At 43.2% G+C, this 19,072-nt stretch overlaps 1 protein-coding gene and 1 long non-coding RNA gene across 4 annotated transcripts in view; both read left to right on the forward strand.

The window, feature by feature from the left end:
- The window catches only part of DBNL (drebrin like), an 80,061-nt gene extending 63,932 nt beyond the window's left edge, over positions 1-16,129 (forward strand). For all 3 annotated transcript variants that reach the window (XM_056571208.1, XM_056571207.1, XM_056571209.1), the window contains one exon: positions 13,971-16,129. In XM_056571208.1, coding sequence (XP_056427183.1) covers positions 13,971-14,110 — 140 coding nt within the window. In that variant the 3' untranslated portion in view covers positions 14,111-16,129. The remainder of the gene's footprint in view (positions 1-13,970) is intronic.
- A 32-nt stretch (positions 16,130-16,161) lies between these two features.
- Positions 16,162-17,672, forward strand: LOC130368030 (uncharacterized). Its single transcript, XR_008892260.1, has 2 exons — positions 16,162-16,399; positions 16,434-17,672. It is a non-coding gene; the product is annotated as an uncharacterized LOC130368030 (long non-coding RNA).
- Positions 17,673-19,072: the final 1,400 nt, after the last annotated feature.

A 19,072-nucleotide genomic window follows, 5' to 3' on the forward strand; every position in this document is an offset into this window, starting at 1 on the left:
AGCACTCTTGACATAATGGCCCTCATTTACTATTGCAAACCTGACATGTTTTGTCGGGTTGTGGACCAGAAATTCTGTCTGCACCAGAATTGAAAAAACGCCGACTAACTCTCCATTTTGCTTAGAAAAGGGGTGTGGTCATCAGAGAAAGAGGGCGTGGTCTCTGAAAAGGGGTGCGTTCCTGACATTTTCACAAGAAACCAACATATTTACTAAGGTTTCAACATAAAATGTGGTGGATTTCAGCTGAGGAAAACCAGACAGATCAGAGCATGTGTAAAAAAAAAAAAAAAAAGCAAAGTGTAGGGAAAAGTGCAAAATGTTGGGAAACCTTAGTAAATACCGTGGAAAATAAACTGTAGGGAATTAAAACCCACAAAGAAAACTACACAACACTCTTAGTAAATGAGGGCCAATGTGTGCGCTTGCAGACCCACTGACATTGTCGTCCTAAGTGAGCGCGCTCTCTGCTCTTTGGATTGTCATTGTATTTGCCGTTTCCTTTGTTGGTCACATGCTTACACCATCACTGTTTATTTCCACCTCCGCTGACATGACGTACATTGCACTCATGACTTCCAGCTCCCCGAACGGATGAGGCATCTTTATTGATGTCCCATACAAGGAGTTACTTCAAAGGAGCATGTGTGAATAAGGCTGGCTTCACACCACGATTTGAGTGTCCGATGCACAGATACGATTTCGGAAGCTCAAATAGTCTGAAATCGTATCTGTGCAGGGACAGCTACTTACAGATACGGAGCCATTAACTATTATGGGGCTGCGGACCCGATCGTAGTCTACAAGTGACTACGATCTGGGTCATTTTCTCAGCATGTCAGATCTTAGCATTGCAGACCACGATGTTCAGTCCGTGTCAAAAATCGGACATGCTGAGAAAAGGACCAGATCGTAGTCACTAGTAGACTACGATCTGGTCCGCAGCCCCATAATAGTTAATGGCTCCATATCTGTCAGTACCTGTCCCTGCACAGATACGATTTTAGACTATTTGAGCTTCCCAAATCGTCTCTGTGCATCGGAAGGTCACATCGTGGTGTGAAGCCAGCATTAGTGTGCATAGCAGGCGGGCTCAGCTGAGTTGTCTGGAGGGAATTGTAGTTTTCAGCATCATGTCCCACAAAAGATGATACAAATGGCTTTCACTTAGTACAATCTATGTGCTAATAATGGTTTTATCTGGTTCCAAAAATATATAATGGAAATAGTGGGAGAGAAATGATATTATATAGCTGGAGCCTAAACAAAAGAATTGCATTAGGGGTATAGGCCTGGAATTGATAAAGTCGATTAGAAAAGGGAAAAACAGGACACCCTATCCATGGGCGCCCAACTCCCAGGAAACCAAAAAGCCTCAGGACACTCTCACGAGGTCCGCTCTGAAAGGTCCCAGCGAGCGCGCTCGTCGGGACCTTTCAGAGCGGACCTTGTGAGCGTGTCCTGTGGCTTTTTGGTTTCCTGGGAGTTGGGCGCCCACGAATATGGCGTCCTGTTTTTTCCTTTTCTAATCGACAATTCTGCACCGGGACCTAGAGGTCACGGTGAAGAATGCCCAGGCTGCCACCCACATCTTTTGACTACAGACCCCAGCGAGTCTATAGGCACATCGAGGTGTTGTGACCTAAGCACAACTTGACAAGGTAAGGTGCAACTAAACGTGCACACGCTACCCCACCTAATAATACTCCACTTGGAGCGCACCTCGTTTCTCCTTTCCATATTTTCATTGGAATTGATAAAGCCCTTTCATTATATATGAATAGGGCTGACCATACCTATTAGATGGCTATTCCTCCCAATCATCTTCCCCATGCACACCCTCCTCTTTAATCTTGATTTCTTATAATACAAACACATAATATACACAACACATAATATAACATATCATGAATTCAAACCATTATTCCAAATTACATTCCATACAATAATATCTACTAAACACCCCCACCCCCCCCCCCCCCCCCTTCTGTAGGAGAAGGAGGTAAAAAAAAAAATATATATATATATATAAATAAACCTGAATAGATATTTAGGTAGAGGTCTAACTATCCAGCATTATTTATGTCCATTTTTTCCAAGCCACTCCATCCATCTCTTATTTTCTATGTCTCTTTTTTTCTTTCTTATTCCATGAGTTTAGAATCATTTCATATCGACCAATCTTTTCCATCAGTGCTACCCCAGCACCAAAAGAAGGAACGGTTCTAGCAAACCAGTGTCTGAGAATAAGTAATCTACCAATAACAAGAGATTTAGCCATAATATTTCTGCTATTCTGTGCTAGACTAGATATTTCACCCAGAATACATATTTCTGGATCCATAGGAATCTTATAATCTGATCTCCTGATTTCTTTAGCCGTTTCCTCCCATAGTTCCTCTACCAGCTTCAAATCATATGTAATATATCCTCATCAGGTAAATTCTGTCTAGGGCATCCGGCATTGCATCGAATGCCCCTTCTATACGTCTTTAAAGGGGAGTAATATAACTGATGATTAATTTTATATTGTATTAGTTGATGGATTTCACTGTACAAATATTTATAGGGGCTTTTTAGAATATTTTCCCATTCGCTTCCTGAAATGGGACAGAGTTCCTTTTCACCAATATGCAGCACACCTCTCTTTAACCCCATAAGGACTCAGCCCATTTGGGCCTTAAAGGGGTACTCTGCCCCTAGACATCTTAACCCCTATCCAAAGGATAGGGGATAAGATGTCAGATCGCTACAGTCCCGCTACTGGGGAGCCCCGGGATCGCTGCTGCGGCACCCCGCTGTCATTACTGCACAGAGTGAGTTCGCTTGATCCCCTTAATGCAAATCTATGGCAGGGGGCGTGATGACCGCCACGCCCCCTCCCATAAACTTGTATTGAGGGGGCGGGCCTTGACGTCATGAGGGGCGGAGCCGTGACATAATGATGCTCCGGCCCCTGTATTGCCTGTCATTACGTGCAGAGCGAACTCTCTCTGTGCTGTAATGATAGCGGGGTGCCGCAGCGGCGATCCCGGGGCTCCATAGCAGCGGGACCGCAGCGATCTGACATCTTATCCCCTATCCTTTGGATAAGGGATAAGATGTCTAGGGGCGTAGTACCCCTTTAAGGACTCAGACAATTTTATTTTAACGTTTTTCGTTTTTTGTTCCTCGCCTTCAAAAAATCATAACTATTTTATATTTTCATCCACAGACTAGTATGAGGGCTTGTTTTTTGCGCGACTAGTTGTCCATTGTAATGCCATCACTCACTTTACCATAAAATGTATGGCGCAACCAAAAAAATACTATTTTTGTGGGGAAATTAAAAAGAAAACCACAATTTTCGTTTTCACGCCGTACAATTTACGGTACATGTGTTCTTTTTTCTTTGGGTCAATACGATTAAAATGATACCCATGATCATTTACTTTTCTATTACTGTTGCGCTTAAAAAAAATTGCAAACTGTTTAACCAAATTAGTATGTTTAAAATCCCCCTATTTTGAAGACCTATAACTTTTTCATTTTTCTGTTTAAGGGACGTATGAGGGCTCATTTTTTGCGCTCATTTATTGATACCATATTTGCTTATATAAAACTTTTAATACATTTTTAATAAACTTTTTTGGAATAAAATGTTATAAAAAAGCAGCTATTTTGGACTTTAAAAAAAAAAAAAAAAAAAAATTATTTTATTTACGTTCACGCCGTTCACCGTACAGTATCATTAACATTTTATTTTAATAGTTGGGATATTTACACATGCGGTGATACCAAATATGTATATAAAATATTTTTTTACACTTTTTGGGGGTGAAATAGGGAAAATGGGACAATTTACGTTTTTATTGGGGGAGGGTTTTTTTCACTTTTTTTCACTTATTTTTTTTTTTTTTACTTTTATTTTTACACTTTAATAGTCCCCATAGGGGACTATTTATAGCAATCATTCGATTGCTAATACTGTTCAGTGCTATGCATAGGACATAGCACTGATCAGTATTATTGGTCATCTTCTGCTCTGGTTTGCTCGATCGTAGACCAGAGCAGAAGACCTGTGGAAGGCAGCGGAGGCAGGTGAGGGGACCTCCGGCTGACATGCTGGATGATCGGACCTCCGCGGCAGCGCTGCTGGTGAGCCGATCATCCATTTTAGTGTCCGCAATGCTGCAGATGCCGTGATCTGTATTGATCACGGCATCTGAGGGGTTAATGGCTGACATCTGCGCGATCGCAGATGTCAGCCATTACCGGTGGGTCCCTTGCTGCTATCAGCAGCTGGGACCTGCCGCGCATGACCTGAGCATTGCTCCGGTGCTCATGGTTATGTATAGGATGTAAATGTACGCCCTGGTGCGTAAAGTACCACCTCACCAGGACGTACATTTACGTCCGGCGTCGTTAAGGGGTTAATTTTTATTCAGTACATGAGGGCACAGCACGGGGGAGGACAGCCACAAACCTCAGGACACACAGAAGGGCAATGACGTTTTCGTACCATACACACACTTTCTCTGGCCCACACCTCTGGCAGCGGCCTTTCTCCAGTTTCTTGACCCTTCTTTCCCCATCATCTACTATTTAAAAGAAAAGACCGCACATCCCTATACACATCATACAGATCAGAAGTTAAAGGGGTACTCCGCTGCTCAGCATTTGGAACAAACTGTTCCGAACGCTGGCGCCGGGAGCTCGTGACGTCATAGCCTTGCCCCCTCATGATGTCACGCCCCTCCTCTCAATGAAAGTCTAGGGGAGGGGGCGTGACTGCTGTCATGCCCCCTCCCATAGACTTGCAATGAGGGGGCGGGGCTATGACCTCATGAGCTCCCGGTGCCGACTCAAGCGCTCGGAACAGTTTGTATCCCTTTAAGGTCCGCATTCATCTAATGAATGATTCTGTGGGATTGGTCCGCTGAATTTCTTATGTAAGCAGACAATATAGCGTTCTCCATTCTGTGAAGTATAGCAGCACTGCAGGTGAAGTATCGAGTAGTTAATCTAGGGCAACAGACGTGGTTGTTGGTGGAGGAAATCCTGTGGCCTCGATGTCTCCATCATGTGATACAATTATCAGGTCATTCTCATATTCTGGTTACTTCTGGTAAACGCCGGTGTGATGTAACATTTGCTCATAGTGTTCGCATTAATGCATAATCCATTGCTAAAAGTTCTAGTTGTCCTTAATATTACTGCGCTCCAACAGTGGTGTAGGTTTCCCCATGTAGATCCTATATTCTCCTACGAGATTGCTCTCTATAAGCGTTGTCTGGCATCATCATCTTGGTGCTGATTTGTAACTTGCATATCGTGGGGTGGGGGGACCACATCACCTCTTTCGATGTGGAATCCTTGCAGATCTCACGAGCAGGATAGCCCTAGTAAATGGAGCTTACATGTTCAGAGCCACCGCAAACATGCTGCAAATCTGCGCCAAAAATCAGTGCACTTACCCTTACTTGCTTGTTTATGATAATACATTTCATAGCAGAAAATAGTGTGAACATACCCCTTAGGGTGCAGGCACACTGAGGAAATCCAGCATAGAATTTCCTTTCTTAAAGGGGTACTCCACTAGAAAAAATTTTTTAATCAACTGGTGCTAGAAAGTTAACCCCTTAAGGACGCAGCCCTTTTTCGCAATTCTGACCACCGTCACTTTACGCATTAATAGCTCTAAGATCCTTTTAACGAATATTCTGAAAATTTCAATATTATGAAAATTTTGAAAATGTTTCTAACTTTGAAGCTCTCTGCTTGTAAGGAAATTTTATATTGATTCACAAATACAATATGGCTACTTTATGTTGGCATCAAAAAATGGACATATTTTTACTTTTTGAAAAAATTAGAGGACTTCAAAGTATATCAGCTACCTGCGACGTGATCTCTGCTGGATGTCTCAGGAGATCAGAGGTCCCCATGCCATCTTCTTTACAGGTACCGGCATCCATCTTCTCCCTCCGTTCTGCCCGACATCCAGGGGTGGGCAGAGCGGGGGGTTTCCATGGCAACCCCCTGTCATGCGCTGCCATTGGTCAGAATTCATTTCTGACTAATGGCAGGGGATAGGAGGAGATCGCAGCACTGCGACCTCGCTCCTATCCCTCAGGATGATTGGGGCTGTCACTGACAGCTCCGATCATCCCTATTTTCCGGGCGATCAGGTCACCAGAGACCCGATCATCCCATAATAGCAGAAAATCGCATGTCTGAATTGACATGCGATTTTCTGCGATCACCGACATGGGGGGGGGGGTTTCCCAGGACCCCCCTCGGTGATGTGCCTGGATGCCTGCTGAATGATTCCAGCAGGCATCCCGGTCCGGTCCCCTAGAGGCAGGGACCGGAATTCCCATGGATGTATGCATATGCCCTACGTCCGTAAGAACTCTGGATGCAGGGCGTATGCATACGCCCCACGTCCTGAAGAGGTTAACAGATTTGTAAATTACTTCTATTAAAAAATCTTAATACTTCCAGTACTTAATAGCTGCTCTATTCTCAACAGGAAGTTATTTCCTTTGTTGTACTTTGTTTCTGTCTGACCACAGTGCTCTCTGCTGACATCTCTGTCCATGTCAGGAACTGTCCAGAGCAAATCCCCATAGAAAACCTCTCCTGCTCTGGACAGTTCCTGACATGGACAGAGGTGTCAGCAGAGAGCATTGTGGACAGACAAAAAATAAATTCTAAAGGAAAATAAATTCCTTGATGGTGCCCTCAAACCTTTGGAGTCTCTGGTCCGGGACCGACCCTCCTCCAGACGGGCTCCCTTTGCATACATACAACTTCACCACTTTTACTCATCACTGCCCTCTACCTCCTCACTTCATCGCACCCTCACGCCCTTTGAACATCTTTGTATGGCGTCCTCGGGCCCCCGTCATTCCATCTCCATCATTTACAGTCTATTGATTTCCTCTAGGACGACTCCCTTGCCGACCTTCTGTCATGCGTGGGAGACTGAACTTGGTTCCTCTTTCACTCGCGAACAGTGGTCTAAGTGTTTTGTTTTCTTTCCCACAAGGCAGTCATAGCCACAAAGGTTCAAGAAACCAGCTATAAAGTTCTCTCCAGGTGGTACCGTGTACCTGCTACCCTTCATAAATGGTATCCCTCGGTTTCTAACCAGTGCTGGAGATGTGATTCGGCGGTGGGCACGATGACCCACATTTGGTGGAGCTGTCCCAGACTAGCCCCCTTCTGGCGCAAGGTCCTGAACGCCATTGAGGAGATTACTGGGGTTTGGGTCCCCCGAACCCCTGAATCAGCCTTATTATTTATGTTTCTTATGGCCCAGTCAAGATATAAGAAGTCTCTGGCACGCCACCTCCTCCAGGCGGCCAAGACGGTCATACCTCGGAAGTGGAAAGATCCTGCTCCTCCTTCGCTGGCTGAATGGGTTGCTGAGGTTTCTCGAGTCCACCGCATGGAGGAGCTTCTGGCGGTCCTCTCATCAGATGTGGACCGATATGGGGCCACCTGGCTCTCCTGGACTCGGTTTTGCTCCTCTCCTCGGTTTCACACGCTCCTCTGCCCAACTGATGGGGTCTAATTTTGTTTAATCCATGCTGGGTCCTGACCGGAGGCCTGCATTGGGTCGGATCTTGCCCTCTAGTCTTCTCCTCCCTTCTTCTCCCTTTTATTTGTCTTGATTTCTGCTTTCATTTCCCTCTTTTCCTCTACTGTCTATTCCTTTTGTTTTTTAGCTGCTTGTTTGATTCTTTGCAGTTTCTCGTAACCTCAATAGTGTTCTGTCAAGTGCAGGGATTAGGTGCAGGTTTTCTGCTGCTCGCTAATTGTGATAATCCTAGTTTTTTCCCTTCCTGATAACCACTCTGTGACTTGCCTTTTGCTCTGTTGAGAACTTGACGCATATTGCTATGGTTATTTCACAATACTTCCTAATATGTTTATATTTGCTCTTGGCTTCACGTTATGCCTAACTTTACCGAGGTTTTGTGTTAATTTCCTAACCAGATTTATTCCCGGCCTCCAAAGGCCATTGAATATGAATATGTAATTTCATGTACTGCCATGTACCTGGTTCATTTTTCTTTCTCAATAAACTCGTTTTGAATCGGAAAAAATAATAATAATTCCTGTGGAGAATACAGCAGCTAATAGATACTGGAAGGATTAAGATTTTTTTTAATAGAAGTAATTTACAAATCTGTTTTAACTTTCTGGCACCAGTTAATTAAAAAAAAATATGTTTTCCAGTGGAGTACCCCTTTTAATTCCCTCAGTGCACCTGAGCAGGTTGGAACTTATTTTCCTCCCACATTTTATCATGAGAATAAGCTCCGGAAATAAAATTCCCATTGAATTTTGCCAAAAGAATAAACATGTTGTTTCTTTTGTCAGAATCCAATTTCGTGTTGGAAATTCCGCCACAAAACTCCCGATGTGCGAACAGAGCAAAATCACTTTGAAAACAAGAGGAGGCTGGGGGCACGTTTTTCCATCCGGGGCTTCCACAGTGTGAACCTAGCCTTAAAGGGGTTATCAGACCAAAGACATCTTTTCCCCTATCCAAAAGATAGGAGATAAGATGTCTGATTGCGGGGGGCCCGCCGCTGGGATCCCCCGCGATCTCCGTGCAGCACCCGCATTCTATGTGGGGCTGCCTCTCCAGTCTCGGAATGCTCTTTGTTTCCGGGACTCGAGATATGACTTAACGCCATGCCCCCTCCATTCATGTCTACGGGGGGGCATGACGGGCATCACGCCCCCTCCCATAGACATGAATGGAGGGGGCGTGGCTGGACGTCACTTCTCCAGTCCTAGAAATATAGAGGATTCAAAGACTGGAGATGCAGCCCCACATAGAATGCGGGTGCTGCTTTTTGGCCGGATAACCTCTTTAACTGTTCAAAGTAATTAGCTGTCCATGCAGTGCATGGTCAAGATGTGTCCTCCGGAGAAAGAGAGTTTTTTTGGTTGTTCCTCACTGGGGGGGGGGGGTCCTCCCTCTTTTTAATAGTTTTATACTTTTATGATTCCAGTGTTTATCCCTTCCTGCTACATTCCTAAATTTTTGTAAAATAACTATAATTCCTGTGCAGGTCCTCTTTACCAGGGTACAGAAACAGTTAATGGATTAGTCTAGAAGCCCCTCAGAGTTAAGAAGCTGTGGAATGTTATAGTTGGAAGGTACCAAGTCCTTATACACAGTTATATCCTGTATCCAGACTAAACAGACAAGTCTTAATCCTGCACTGAATAAACCACAAACTACTGTGCGGCCGTATGAAATGTATATATGGAATATAGCCAATGGTTATTATGGCAATGCACCGAACTGTCATGTGATGTCACGCTGACCGGACAACATTCTGATCCTGAAATATTTTTCCTGGGTAGTAGATTGGAATAATAGGCAGCAGTATGATATAGATGACATGTGACAGTCCTGGAGGGACTCTGGGTCTGTCCTGATATAAACCATATAGGTGTATGATGTAGATGACATGTGACAGTCCTGGAGGGACTCTGGGTCTGTCCTGATATAAACCATATAGGTGTATGATGTAGATGACATGTGACAGTCCTGGAGGGACTCTGGGTCTGTCCTGATATAAACCATATAGGTGTATGATGTAGATGACATGTGACAGTCCTGGAGGGACTCTGGGTCTGTCCTGATATAAACCATATAGGTGTATGATGTAGATGACATGTGACAGTCCTGGAGGGACTCTGGGTCTGTCCTGATATAAACCATATAGGTGTATGATGTAGATGACATGTGACAGTCCTGGAGGGACTCTGGGTCTGTCCTGATATAAACCATATAGGTGTATGATGTAGATGACATGTTACAGTCCTGGAGGGACTCTGGGTCTGTCCTGATATAAACCATATAGGTGGCATCATGCAATGTTCTATCTATAGTTGCGTACACACACACGCTTGCATTAAAGGGGTTATCCAGGAAAAAACTTTTTTATATATATCAACTGGCTCCAGAAAGTTAAACAGATTTGTAAATTACGTCTATTAAAAAATCTTAATCCTTTCAGTACTTATGAGCTGCTGAAGTTGAGTTGTTCTTTTCTGTCTAAGTGCTCTCTGATGACACCTGTCTCGGGAACTGTCCAGAGTAGAAGCAAATCCTCATAACAAACCTCTTCTACTCTGTGCAGTTCCCGAGACAAGCAGAGAGCACTGTTGCCAGACAGAAAACAACTGAACTTCAGCAGCTGATAATTACTGAAAGGATTAAGATTTTTTAATAGAAATAATTCACAAATCTGTTTAACTTTCTGGAGCCAGTTGATATATAAAAAAAAGTTTTGGCCTGGAATACCCCTTTTAATATGGTCACCCTAGAGGGGCTCCCCTCTCTGTATGAGCGACTTCTGTATGTATTTCAAGTGTAGTGCTTGGCGATTCCAGGAGCGGGACCCGTGACTAGGTGATCAGTGTTTCGAAAGGGTCATTCGACTATATATATAGAACAGCACAGGCTAATATTACAGAATAATTTACTCTATTTCCACACTGAAATGACTTTCCACTGCTGCCCTTATCTCCCATACATCCACTGGCTTTGGAGAGAGGGGGTGCAATCTCATCACTGCACCTGGTGATCTAATCCCATGGCTAGACTCCAGCAGCCTAAACTGCTCAGACTGGTAAAAAGGTTGGGGTCAGTTCACCCTATGTGTAGTTTTGATGCATTTTTTTTTAAATAGAAATATAGCCCCGAGGTGAAAGCTATTTGACCTGCATTTATAATTGAGGTGGTTTATGAAGATTTTAAATTCTTTAGGCTTTCGTCATGTGTTGCGTTTTACTGCATTTTTGTATGGTTTGTACTTCAATTTAGCTTTGGTATTGCTGTGATTTTCTTAAAAATCTTTGTAAAAAGGATACAGTTTGTGCAATCAATGTAAATTAGCACAGTTTTCCTGCAATTTCGGGAAAACCGCTGCAATACACAGCCTAAGGGGAGGTGTATAGCTACTATATACAATGTGAACAAAGACAAAGCTTTTTTCGGGACAGCTGTGATAATCGGGTAACGCCCTGTTCAGATGCCGTACATCACTGGTTTCCAAAAACAGTGTGTCTCCATCTGTTGAAAAACTACAACTCCCAGCATGCCCGGACAGCCTTTGGCTGTCCGGGCAAGCTTGGAGTTGTAGTTTTGCAACAGCTGGAGGCATAATGTTTGGAAAACACTACCGTGCCTAGGCACCATGTGTCTCCATTCCCATCTTGCTACTTAAAGGGGTACTCCGTTTTATCAACTGGTGGTAAGTTAAACAGATTTGTAAATTACTTCTATTAAAAAAATCTTTACCCTTCCAGTACTTTTAAGCAGCAGTATACTACAGAGGAAATTTATTTATTTATTTATTTTTAATTTCCTTTTTCGTCTTGTCCACAGTTCTCTCTGCTGACACCTGATGCCCGTATCAGGAACTGTCCAGAGCAGCATAGGTTTGCTATGAGGATTTTCTGCTGCTCTGGACAGTTCCTGATACGGGCATCAGATGTCAGCAGAGAGCACTGTGGACACGACAAAAAAGAAAAGAATTATCTCTGTAGCATACAGCTACTAAAAAGTACTGGAAAGATAAAGATTTTTTAATAGAAATCATTTACAAATCTGTTTTAACTTTCTGGTACCAGTTGATTTAAAAAAAAAAAAAAAAAATGTTTTCCACCGGAGTACCCCTTTAAGCGGTGTTCAGCATAAATAGAAAGTCTCATACAAAAATAGAAAGTAGTGGCAAAGTATGAGGCACTCACCAAAAAACAAAAAATTGTATTTGTTATTTCTTTTCAATTCAAGAAGAAATTGGGTGGTACAACAGCAGCAATAGTGAAAGGGAGATGCAGGGGGGACTAGGGGACAAACCTTTCACGCCCTAGGGTGTTTTTTCTGATCATGCCATAGAGATGGCAGTAAATAGATCTTGGAGCTGGTGATCACATGACCCAGTTATAGTAATAAAACACATGGATGCAGCAGTGCCGTAGGACTAGTGATTGTCAATGTGCATGATATGGGCTAAGACAAAACTGGAGTGCTTCTTTATTAGGTACCATGAAAGGCTTAATTTCACCAGTGGTGGTGCTGCAGTAGAAATGAACACTTCCTACAAGTTCCCCCTGCAACATTAAAAAGGGATTGTCCAACACGGACATCTCCTTTTTTTAAGAAACCACTGCAGGTTTAACTCTATTCTTACGTTTAGCATCTCCTCCAGCAATGGGAAGGAAACGGGTATTGTTCTGGGAAGTCGTTGTGCTCCGTCCTGTTCTGGGTCCCCTAAAATAGGTTGGAGCACAACTGTCGCCCCCGGGTCACCACATCCCATATACTTGAATGGGGTCCGTCGGGATCTGATAGTTTACCTACATGCACAATTTTTGATTATTTTTTTTTTCTCTGCCAAACTCCTGTCGTTTTGACGGAATTGTTGACTGAGCCCCATAAAGCAAAGCTCGACAGCAACTTAGCCTAAGAAGGATCAGGGTGGACATAGCTGCAGGGTCAGATGACACAGGGTTTGTCTGTAGTCTGTTACCATGGAGATGCATAGGTCTGCACAGGCGCTGTAGACAAATTTCAATTTAAAAGCAAGGAGACAATAAAAACTATTGTTTCGGACATAACTACAAGCAGAATCTTCTTTTGATTGGGAGCTTGTACACATTACATTTGGCAGAATGGCGCCAGTATACTTTGGGATACTGTCATAAAGCTATTCTTAAATATACTGTGCTCACGGAATAGCTATAGGGTTAAATAGTCCTACAAGTGACAACATTTGGTCTGTTTTATGCCAAAATACATTTTATTTGTGGGACCCAAATGTGTATACCATTCAGTGGCCCGAGGAAGTGCACCCATCGCAGGAAATGTCTCTCACCACCGGCGTGGATGGCGTCCGTGCTCTCCGTGTGCCATGTATCTATCCGTGCACTTTCATTGAATAAATCTTACCTTCACATTCGGAATCTGGGGAGTGCCATTCATCTGCTTTTACATATATCATTCTTTCATGTTCTGAAAATAAAACATATACTGCCATAACAGACCAAATGTATAAGGCCGCTTTCACACTATAGAATTATCCGTTTTAAAGATCTGTTATAATGATCCGTTAACCAAACCATTAAAAACGAACGTTAAACAGCCGTTACAAAATCCCATTATAGTCTATGGGATTTTTACTTTATCAGTTTTAACCTTTCATAGCCCGTTATTAATAACTGATGTTATTTTGTGACGGGAGAAAGAACGGAAGAAATAGTGCATGCATTATTTCTTCCGTTACGTCTCCCGTCACAAAATAACGTCCGTTATTGAAGGGGTTATCCACGAAATTTTATTTATATATTAATATTATATAATATATATCTCTCTATATCAACTGGCTCCAGAAAGTTAAACAGATTAGTAAGTTACTTCTATTAAAAAATGTAATCCTTAAAGTACTTATGAGCTGCTGAAGTTGAGTTGTTCTTTTCTGTCCAAGTGCTCTCTGATGATACCTGTCTCGGGAGCTGTCCAGAGTAGCAGCAAATCCCCATAGCAAACCTCTTCTACATTGTGCAGTTTCCCGAGACAAGCAGAGATGTCGGCAGAGAGCACTGTTGCCAGACAGAAAAGAACAACTCAACTTCAGCAGCTTATAATTATTGGAAGGATTAAGATTTTTTAAATTAAATTAAATATGACGGGTTAAAACGAATAATGTAAAAATCCCATAGACTATAATGGGATTTTGTAACATCCGTTTATAATGGGTTTTCTTAATAGATCATTATAACGGATCTTGATGAACTTAGTGTGAAAGGAGCCTTACTGTAGCCTACAATGTCTCCCAACCAGACATATGTATAGCTGCTTACTCCGTTCTCTGTATTTGTGTCCCTATTACTTAGCTCTGGCATGATGTAACTAATCTATTATAATAATGTTCTTTTCTCCTTTCACTCAGCTGATGATACAGAGATTTCATTTGATCCCGACCACATTATCACACACATCGAGATGATAGACGAAGGCTGGTGGCGCGGCTATGGACCCGACGGGCACTACGGCATGTTCCCTGCCAACTATGTGGAACTGCTGGAATAAGATGATGAAACAGAATAAGAAGGGACCCTAAAACAAGAAAGAGTGTCCCTTATTGCACTGAAACGGTTATATTATCATGGGCTGTAACCACACAAGAAACACCTAATGTACTTAATGTAACGCTTAATGTTCAGCTGCAGGGCAGACAGCTAGTTCTTACACATATTTCTTCCTACCAAGCTGCCATGTGTTTCTTATTTTTCTTCGCATAGTACAGTGTTTCCCAACCAGGCTGCCTCCGGCTGTTGCAAAACTACAACTCCCAGCATGCCCGGACAGCCAAAGTCTGTCCGGGCATGCTGGGAGTTGTAGTTTTGCAACAGCCGGTGGCGTACTGGTTGGGGAACACTGGCATAAACCAAGGAGTTTGACGAAAGCATAAGTTATCTACCAAGGTTGATTATGGTACGTTCTCCTGTCTTTGCATTGCAGTGACCTCTAGGGGGCAGAGTTCAGGGACCTATTGCTGTGTTTTTTTTATTATTTTTTTTTTATTTTTCTTGTGCCACAGTTCTGCTGGGAGCTTCTTCCTCATATCATCCCTACCCCCTTAATGTTCTCTTACCCAGTAATTTTTTTTTTTTTACTTTGTGATTGTATCGTATCTAATTTCTACATTCCACCTTTATCTGTGGGTTGGTCACATGTAAGACAAAAGATCATGTATCTCCCAGGCTTTGAGAGCAACAAGTACCATCCCACGTTCCGTTCGTTCATTTGTTCGTTCGTTCATTCATTTATTCATTCCTTCTTTCATTTATTCATTCATTCCTGCACACCACCAACTTTCCTCCCCAGCAGGACTTCTAATTGAGCGATATAGGGGGCTTCTAAGAGCCCATAAGCTGTTGGATGACATCCAACCTATTGTATTCTTCCTTGTCGGACCGACAGCATTGCATACGAATGCACAAAGTAGGCACTCTTACCTCCTTTTGAAATTAAAGGGGAACTCGCTACATAAGTACTTTTTCCCTATTCATCAGACACACCCCCCCCCACGCCCCCCCGTGATCTCCTACCTGGCACCTCAGCTCTCTCCATGCACAGATTGCTGTTGACCATGGCCATTTGCTGTCCGGGCATGCTGGGTGTTGTAGTTTTGCAACATCTGGAGGCCCGCAGGTTGAAGACCACTGGTATTGGAGGTTGTACTCATGTGTCCCCGCCGCTCCGGACCGTCACCGCTGCCCGGGATATCGCCTTCCATCGCTGTCACCGCGTCCCCGGGGTGTCCACGACAATCCGGCAAGGCCTCTGCTTCCCCGGCATCCTCGCCCTCCGTCGCCGCCATCACATCGCTACGCACGCCGCTCCTATTGGATGACTGGACGGTGTGCGCAGCAACGTGATGACGACGATGGAGAGCACCGACGATGCAGGGGATCCCGAAGAGGACGGTCCGGAGCCCCGAGGACAGGTAAGTGATCTTCACCGGAGCTCACGGGGCACCGTAAACGGCTATCCGGTGGCAGCTGAAGCAGTCTGCGCTGCCAGATAGCCGTTTATGCGATGGCCCAAACATACAAAAGCATCGTATGTTGATGCTGCCTCTGAGAGGCCATCGCATGTTGAAATTATCGTATGTCGGGGCCATCGTAGGTCGAGGGGTTATATGTGTATATGGAGGGGCGTGTCTGACACCACTTTGTGCCGTGGTTGACAGTAATCCGTGGAAGTCGCTCCTTTCATGGAGAGCCGGGGTTGCGGGCAGGAGATTGTGGGGGATCCGACAGGGATTTTGTGGAGTTCCCCTTTACTGGAGTTCCCCTTTAAAGTGGTATTCCAGTTTTCAAGTTTAACAAGTTAAACAGATTTGTAAATTACTTTTATTAAAAAATAAAATCTTAATCCGTCCAGTACTTATGAGCTGTTGAAGTGGAGTTGCTCTTTTCTGTCTGACCACAGTGCTCTCTGCTGACACTGTCTGTCTCAGGAACAGTCCAGAGTAGGAGCAAAACCCCATAGCAAACCTCTCCTGCTGACAGACAGAGGTGTCAGCAGAGAGCACTGTTGTCAGACAGAAAAGAACAACTCAACTTCAACAGCTGATAAGTACTGGAAGAATTAAGATTTTTTTTAATAGAAGTAATATACAAATCTGTTCAACTTTCTGGAGCCAGTTGATATAAAAAAAAATAGTTTTTAACTGGAGTACCCCTTTTAAGGACAGGCTTGGTTCAGCTGCAGGAGCTCAGCAGAATATCAAATTATAACAGAAAAGAACTTGTCCAAAAAAATAAATAAATAAATAAAAAAGGCAATATAAATTGCGACTGACAGGTTTCGGTTGCAGCCTTACTCATAGACATGTCTGAGTAAGGCTGTGGCCTTACTGTTGCTTTTTTGATGGCTGTGACTGTATTTTAATGTCCTGATACAATAAAGAAGTTTCACTTAGGACAAGCTCGGAACCTCTTTTCTGTTATATTTGGCCAGCACTGCATAGCATCTTGCTTCTATGCCGAAACGTATGCACTTTTTTTGCACACCCGCATTCCACATCATTATTCATTCCTTATGACTAAAGATGTTTGCACACCATCAATTTTTCTAGCCAGAAATGCCAATAATTTTGTTTTAAAGAGGATAAAGAAGTGCTCAAAGTTCAGTGTTTCCCTACCAGGGTGCCTCCAGCTGTTGCAAAACTACAACTCCCAGCATGCCCGGACAGCCAAAGGCTGTCCGGGCATGCTGCGAGTTGTAGTTTTTCAACAGCTGTAGACACACTGGTTGGGAAAGCACTGTCCTAATTTTTGAATATGATGACACCTCTCAAGCTGTCGGGGAAAAAAATCTGAAAACAAAAGCAACCGATGTAATCTTCCTTTATCAGAGCACAGCGTTAGGACGGTTTCACACGTGCATATTACAGATGCATTTTCGCGTCCATATCCCTGCGACAAGTCCGAGCCTGACGTGCCGGTCTGATGATCAAGTCATAAGGCCTGTGGTCAGACCAGGACTTTTAACCATCATAATACGGCCTAAGGGTAGGGTCACACGTGCCGTATTTTGATGCGTATTTGTTGCTGTGTAATTTGCTACCCATTGACTTCAATGGGTAGGAAAATCCGCAGCAGCAAAATACAACACGCGTGACCCTACCCTTAGGGTACGTTCACACGGGCAGATTACCTGCAGAATTTCCGCAATGTATTTGCTGCGCAAAATCTGCAGCAGATAATCTGCTACCATTAAATTCAATGGGTCCGAAGGAAAATCTGCAAAACTGCCTCTATTGTGGATTTTCTGATGACCCATTGAAGTCAATGGTAGCAAAATCCGCTGCAGAAATTCCACAGGTAATCCGCCAGTGTGAACGTACCCTTAAACTGTCTTTTCCCAGATCTCTGATAGAGAGTGCCTTCTTTCCATGTGTCTAATAGATCATGGAATTTTAGTATAAGAAACCCAGTGTAAAACCACTTATTTACATTTGGCCTATAGGTTTGTCAACCACATGTGGTAACTATATATAGCAAGATCTGAGATTGATAGAATATTGTCCCTGAAAATGTTTAAAGGGTTACCCCGTTGGAAAACATTATTATTATTTTTTTTTAATCAACTGGTGCCAGAAAGTTATACAGATTTGTAAATAACTTCTATTTAAAAATCTTAATCCTTCCAGTACTTATCAGCTGCTGTATACTACAGAGGAAGTTCTTTTCTTTTTGAATTTCCTTTCTGTCTAACCACAATGCCCTCTGCTGACACCTCTGTCCATTTTAGGAACTGTCCAGAGTAGGAGCAAATTCCCATAGCAAACCTATCATGCTTTGGCCAGTTCCTGATATGGACAGAGGTGGCAGCAGAGAGCACTGTGGTCAGACTGGGGGAAAAAACTACACAACGTCCATTGGAGCATACAGCAGCTGATAAATACTGGAAGGGTTAAGATTTTTTTAATAGAAGTAATTTACAAATCTGTATAACTTTCTGGCACCAGTTGATTTAGAGAAAAATGTTTTCCAGGGGAGTACCCCTTTAACTAACTAAGCCTGACTTGCCTTATTTTTGTCCTATACATTACATTGATTTGTACAGTAAAATACTGAATAAGCAGTAGCTTAAAAGAGTAGTTGGACAGACGTGTTAGGTAAGTGTTTTTCAATTGTAAGGGTGTATTCACACTTACAGTACCCTGCACATATTTGAAGCACTGGATCTGAAGCTGCAGATTTTATGCAGTCATTTAGTTTACATTGAAATCTGCAGCATAAAGTTCTGCACATCAGATATGCGCAGGATACTGTACGTGTGAATAGACCCTAATGCGCCAGTCTGATGACATCACCAGTACTATAAACTATAAGGGTAGGTGGTCCTTGTACTGTGTGTGACTTGTACTTTTACACAAGTAAGTGTTAATACGACCATACTAAACCACTTTGGTACCATACTAGAGAAATTCTGCAAAATGATTGGTTACTACGGGTTACAAAATAGTGTTACTGTCATTTAAAAAAAACTAAGGGGGAGATTTATCAAAACCCGTCTAGAAGGAAAAGTTGCCCAGTTGCCCATAGCAACCAATCAGATCGCTTCTTTCATTTTTCAGAGGCCTTTTCAAAAACGAAAGAAGCGATCTGATTGGTTGCTATGGGCAGGTTCTGATAGATCTCCCCCAAAATCTTTCCACATGTCAGAGACATGTCAAAAGTTTTGATCGGTCGGGGTCTCTGTGTTCACACTCCCACCGATTGCTAGAACGCGTTAACAACTACATGCTGGGAGTTGTAGTTTTGCAAGAGGTGAAGGCACGGTGGTTGAAAAACCCCAAAAAAGTGTAACTCTGCTACCAAGGTTTATTATGGTACTTCCTTCTGTCTTTGCATTGCAGTGACCTGTAGGGGGCAGAGTTTATGGATTCTATAGAAAGTCTATGGAGCCCATCTCCCTCCCAAACAGGGTGCCTCCAGCTGTTGCAACACTACAACTCCCAGCATGCCCGGACAG

Source organism: Hyla sarda, chromosome 4 (genome assembly GCF_029499605.1).
Source record: "Hyla sarda isolate aHylSar1 chromosome 4, aHylSar1.hap1, whole genome shotgun sequence".
In the NCBI taxonomy this organism is placed as follows: Eukaryota; Metazoa; Chordata; class Amphibia; order Anura; family Hylidae; genus Hyla; species Hyla sarda.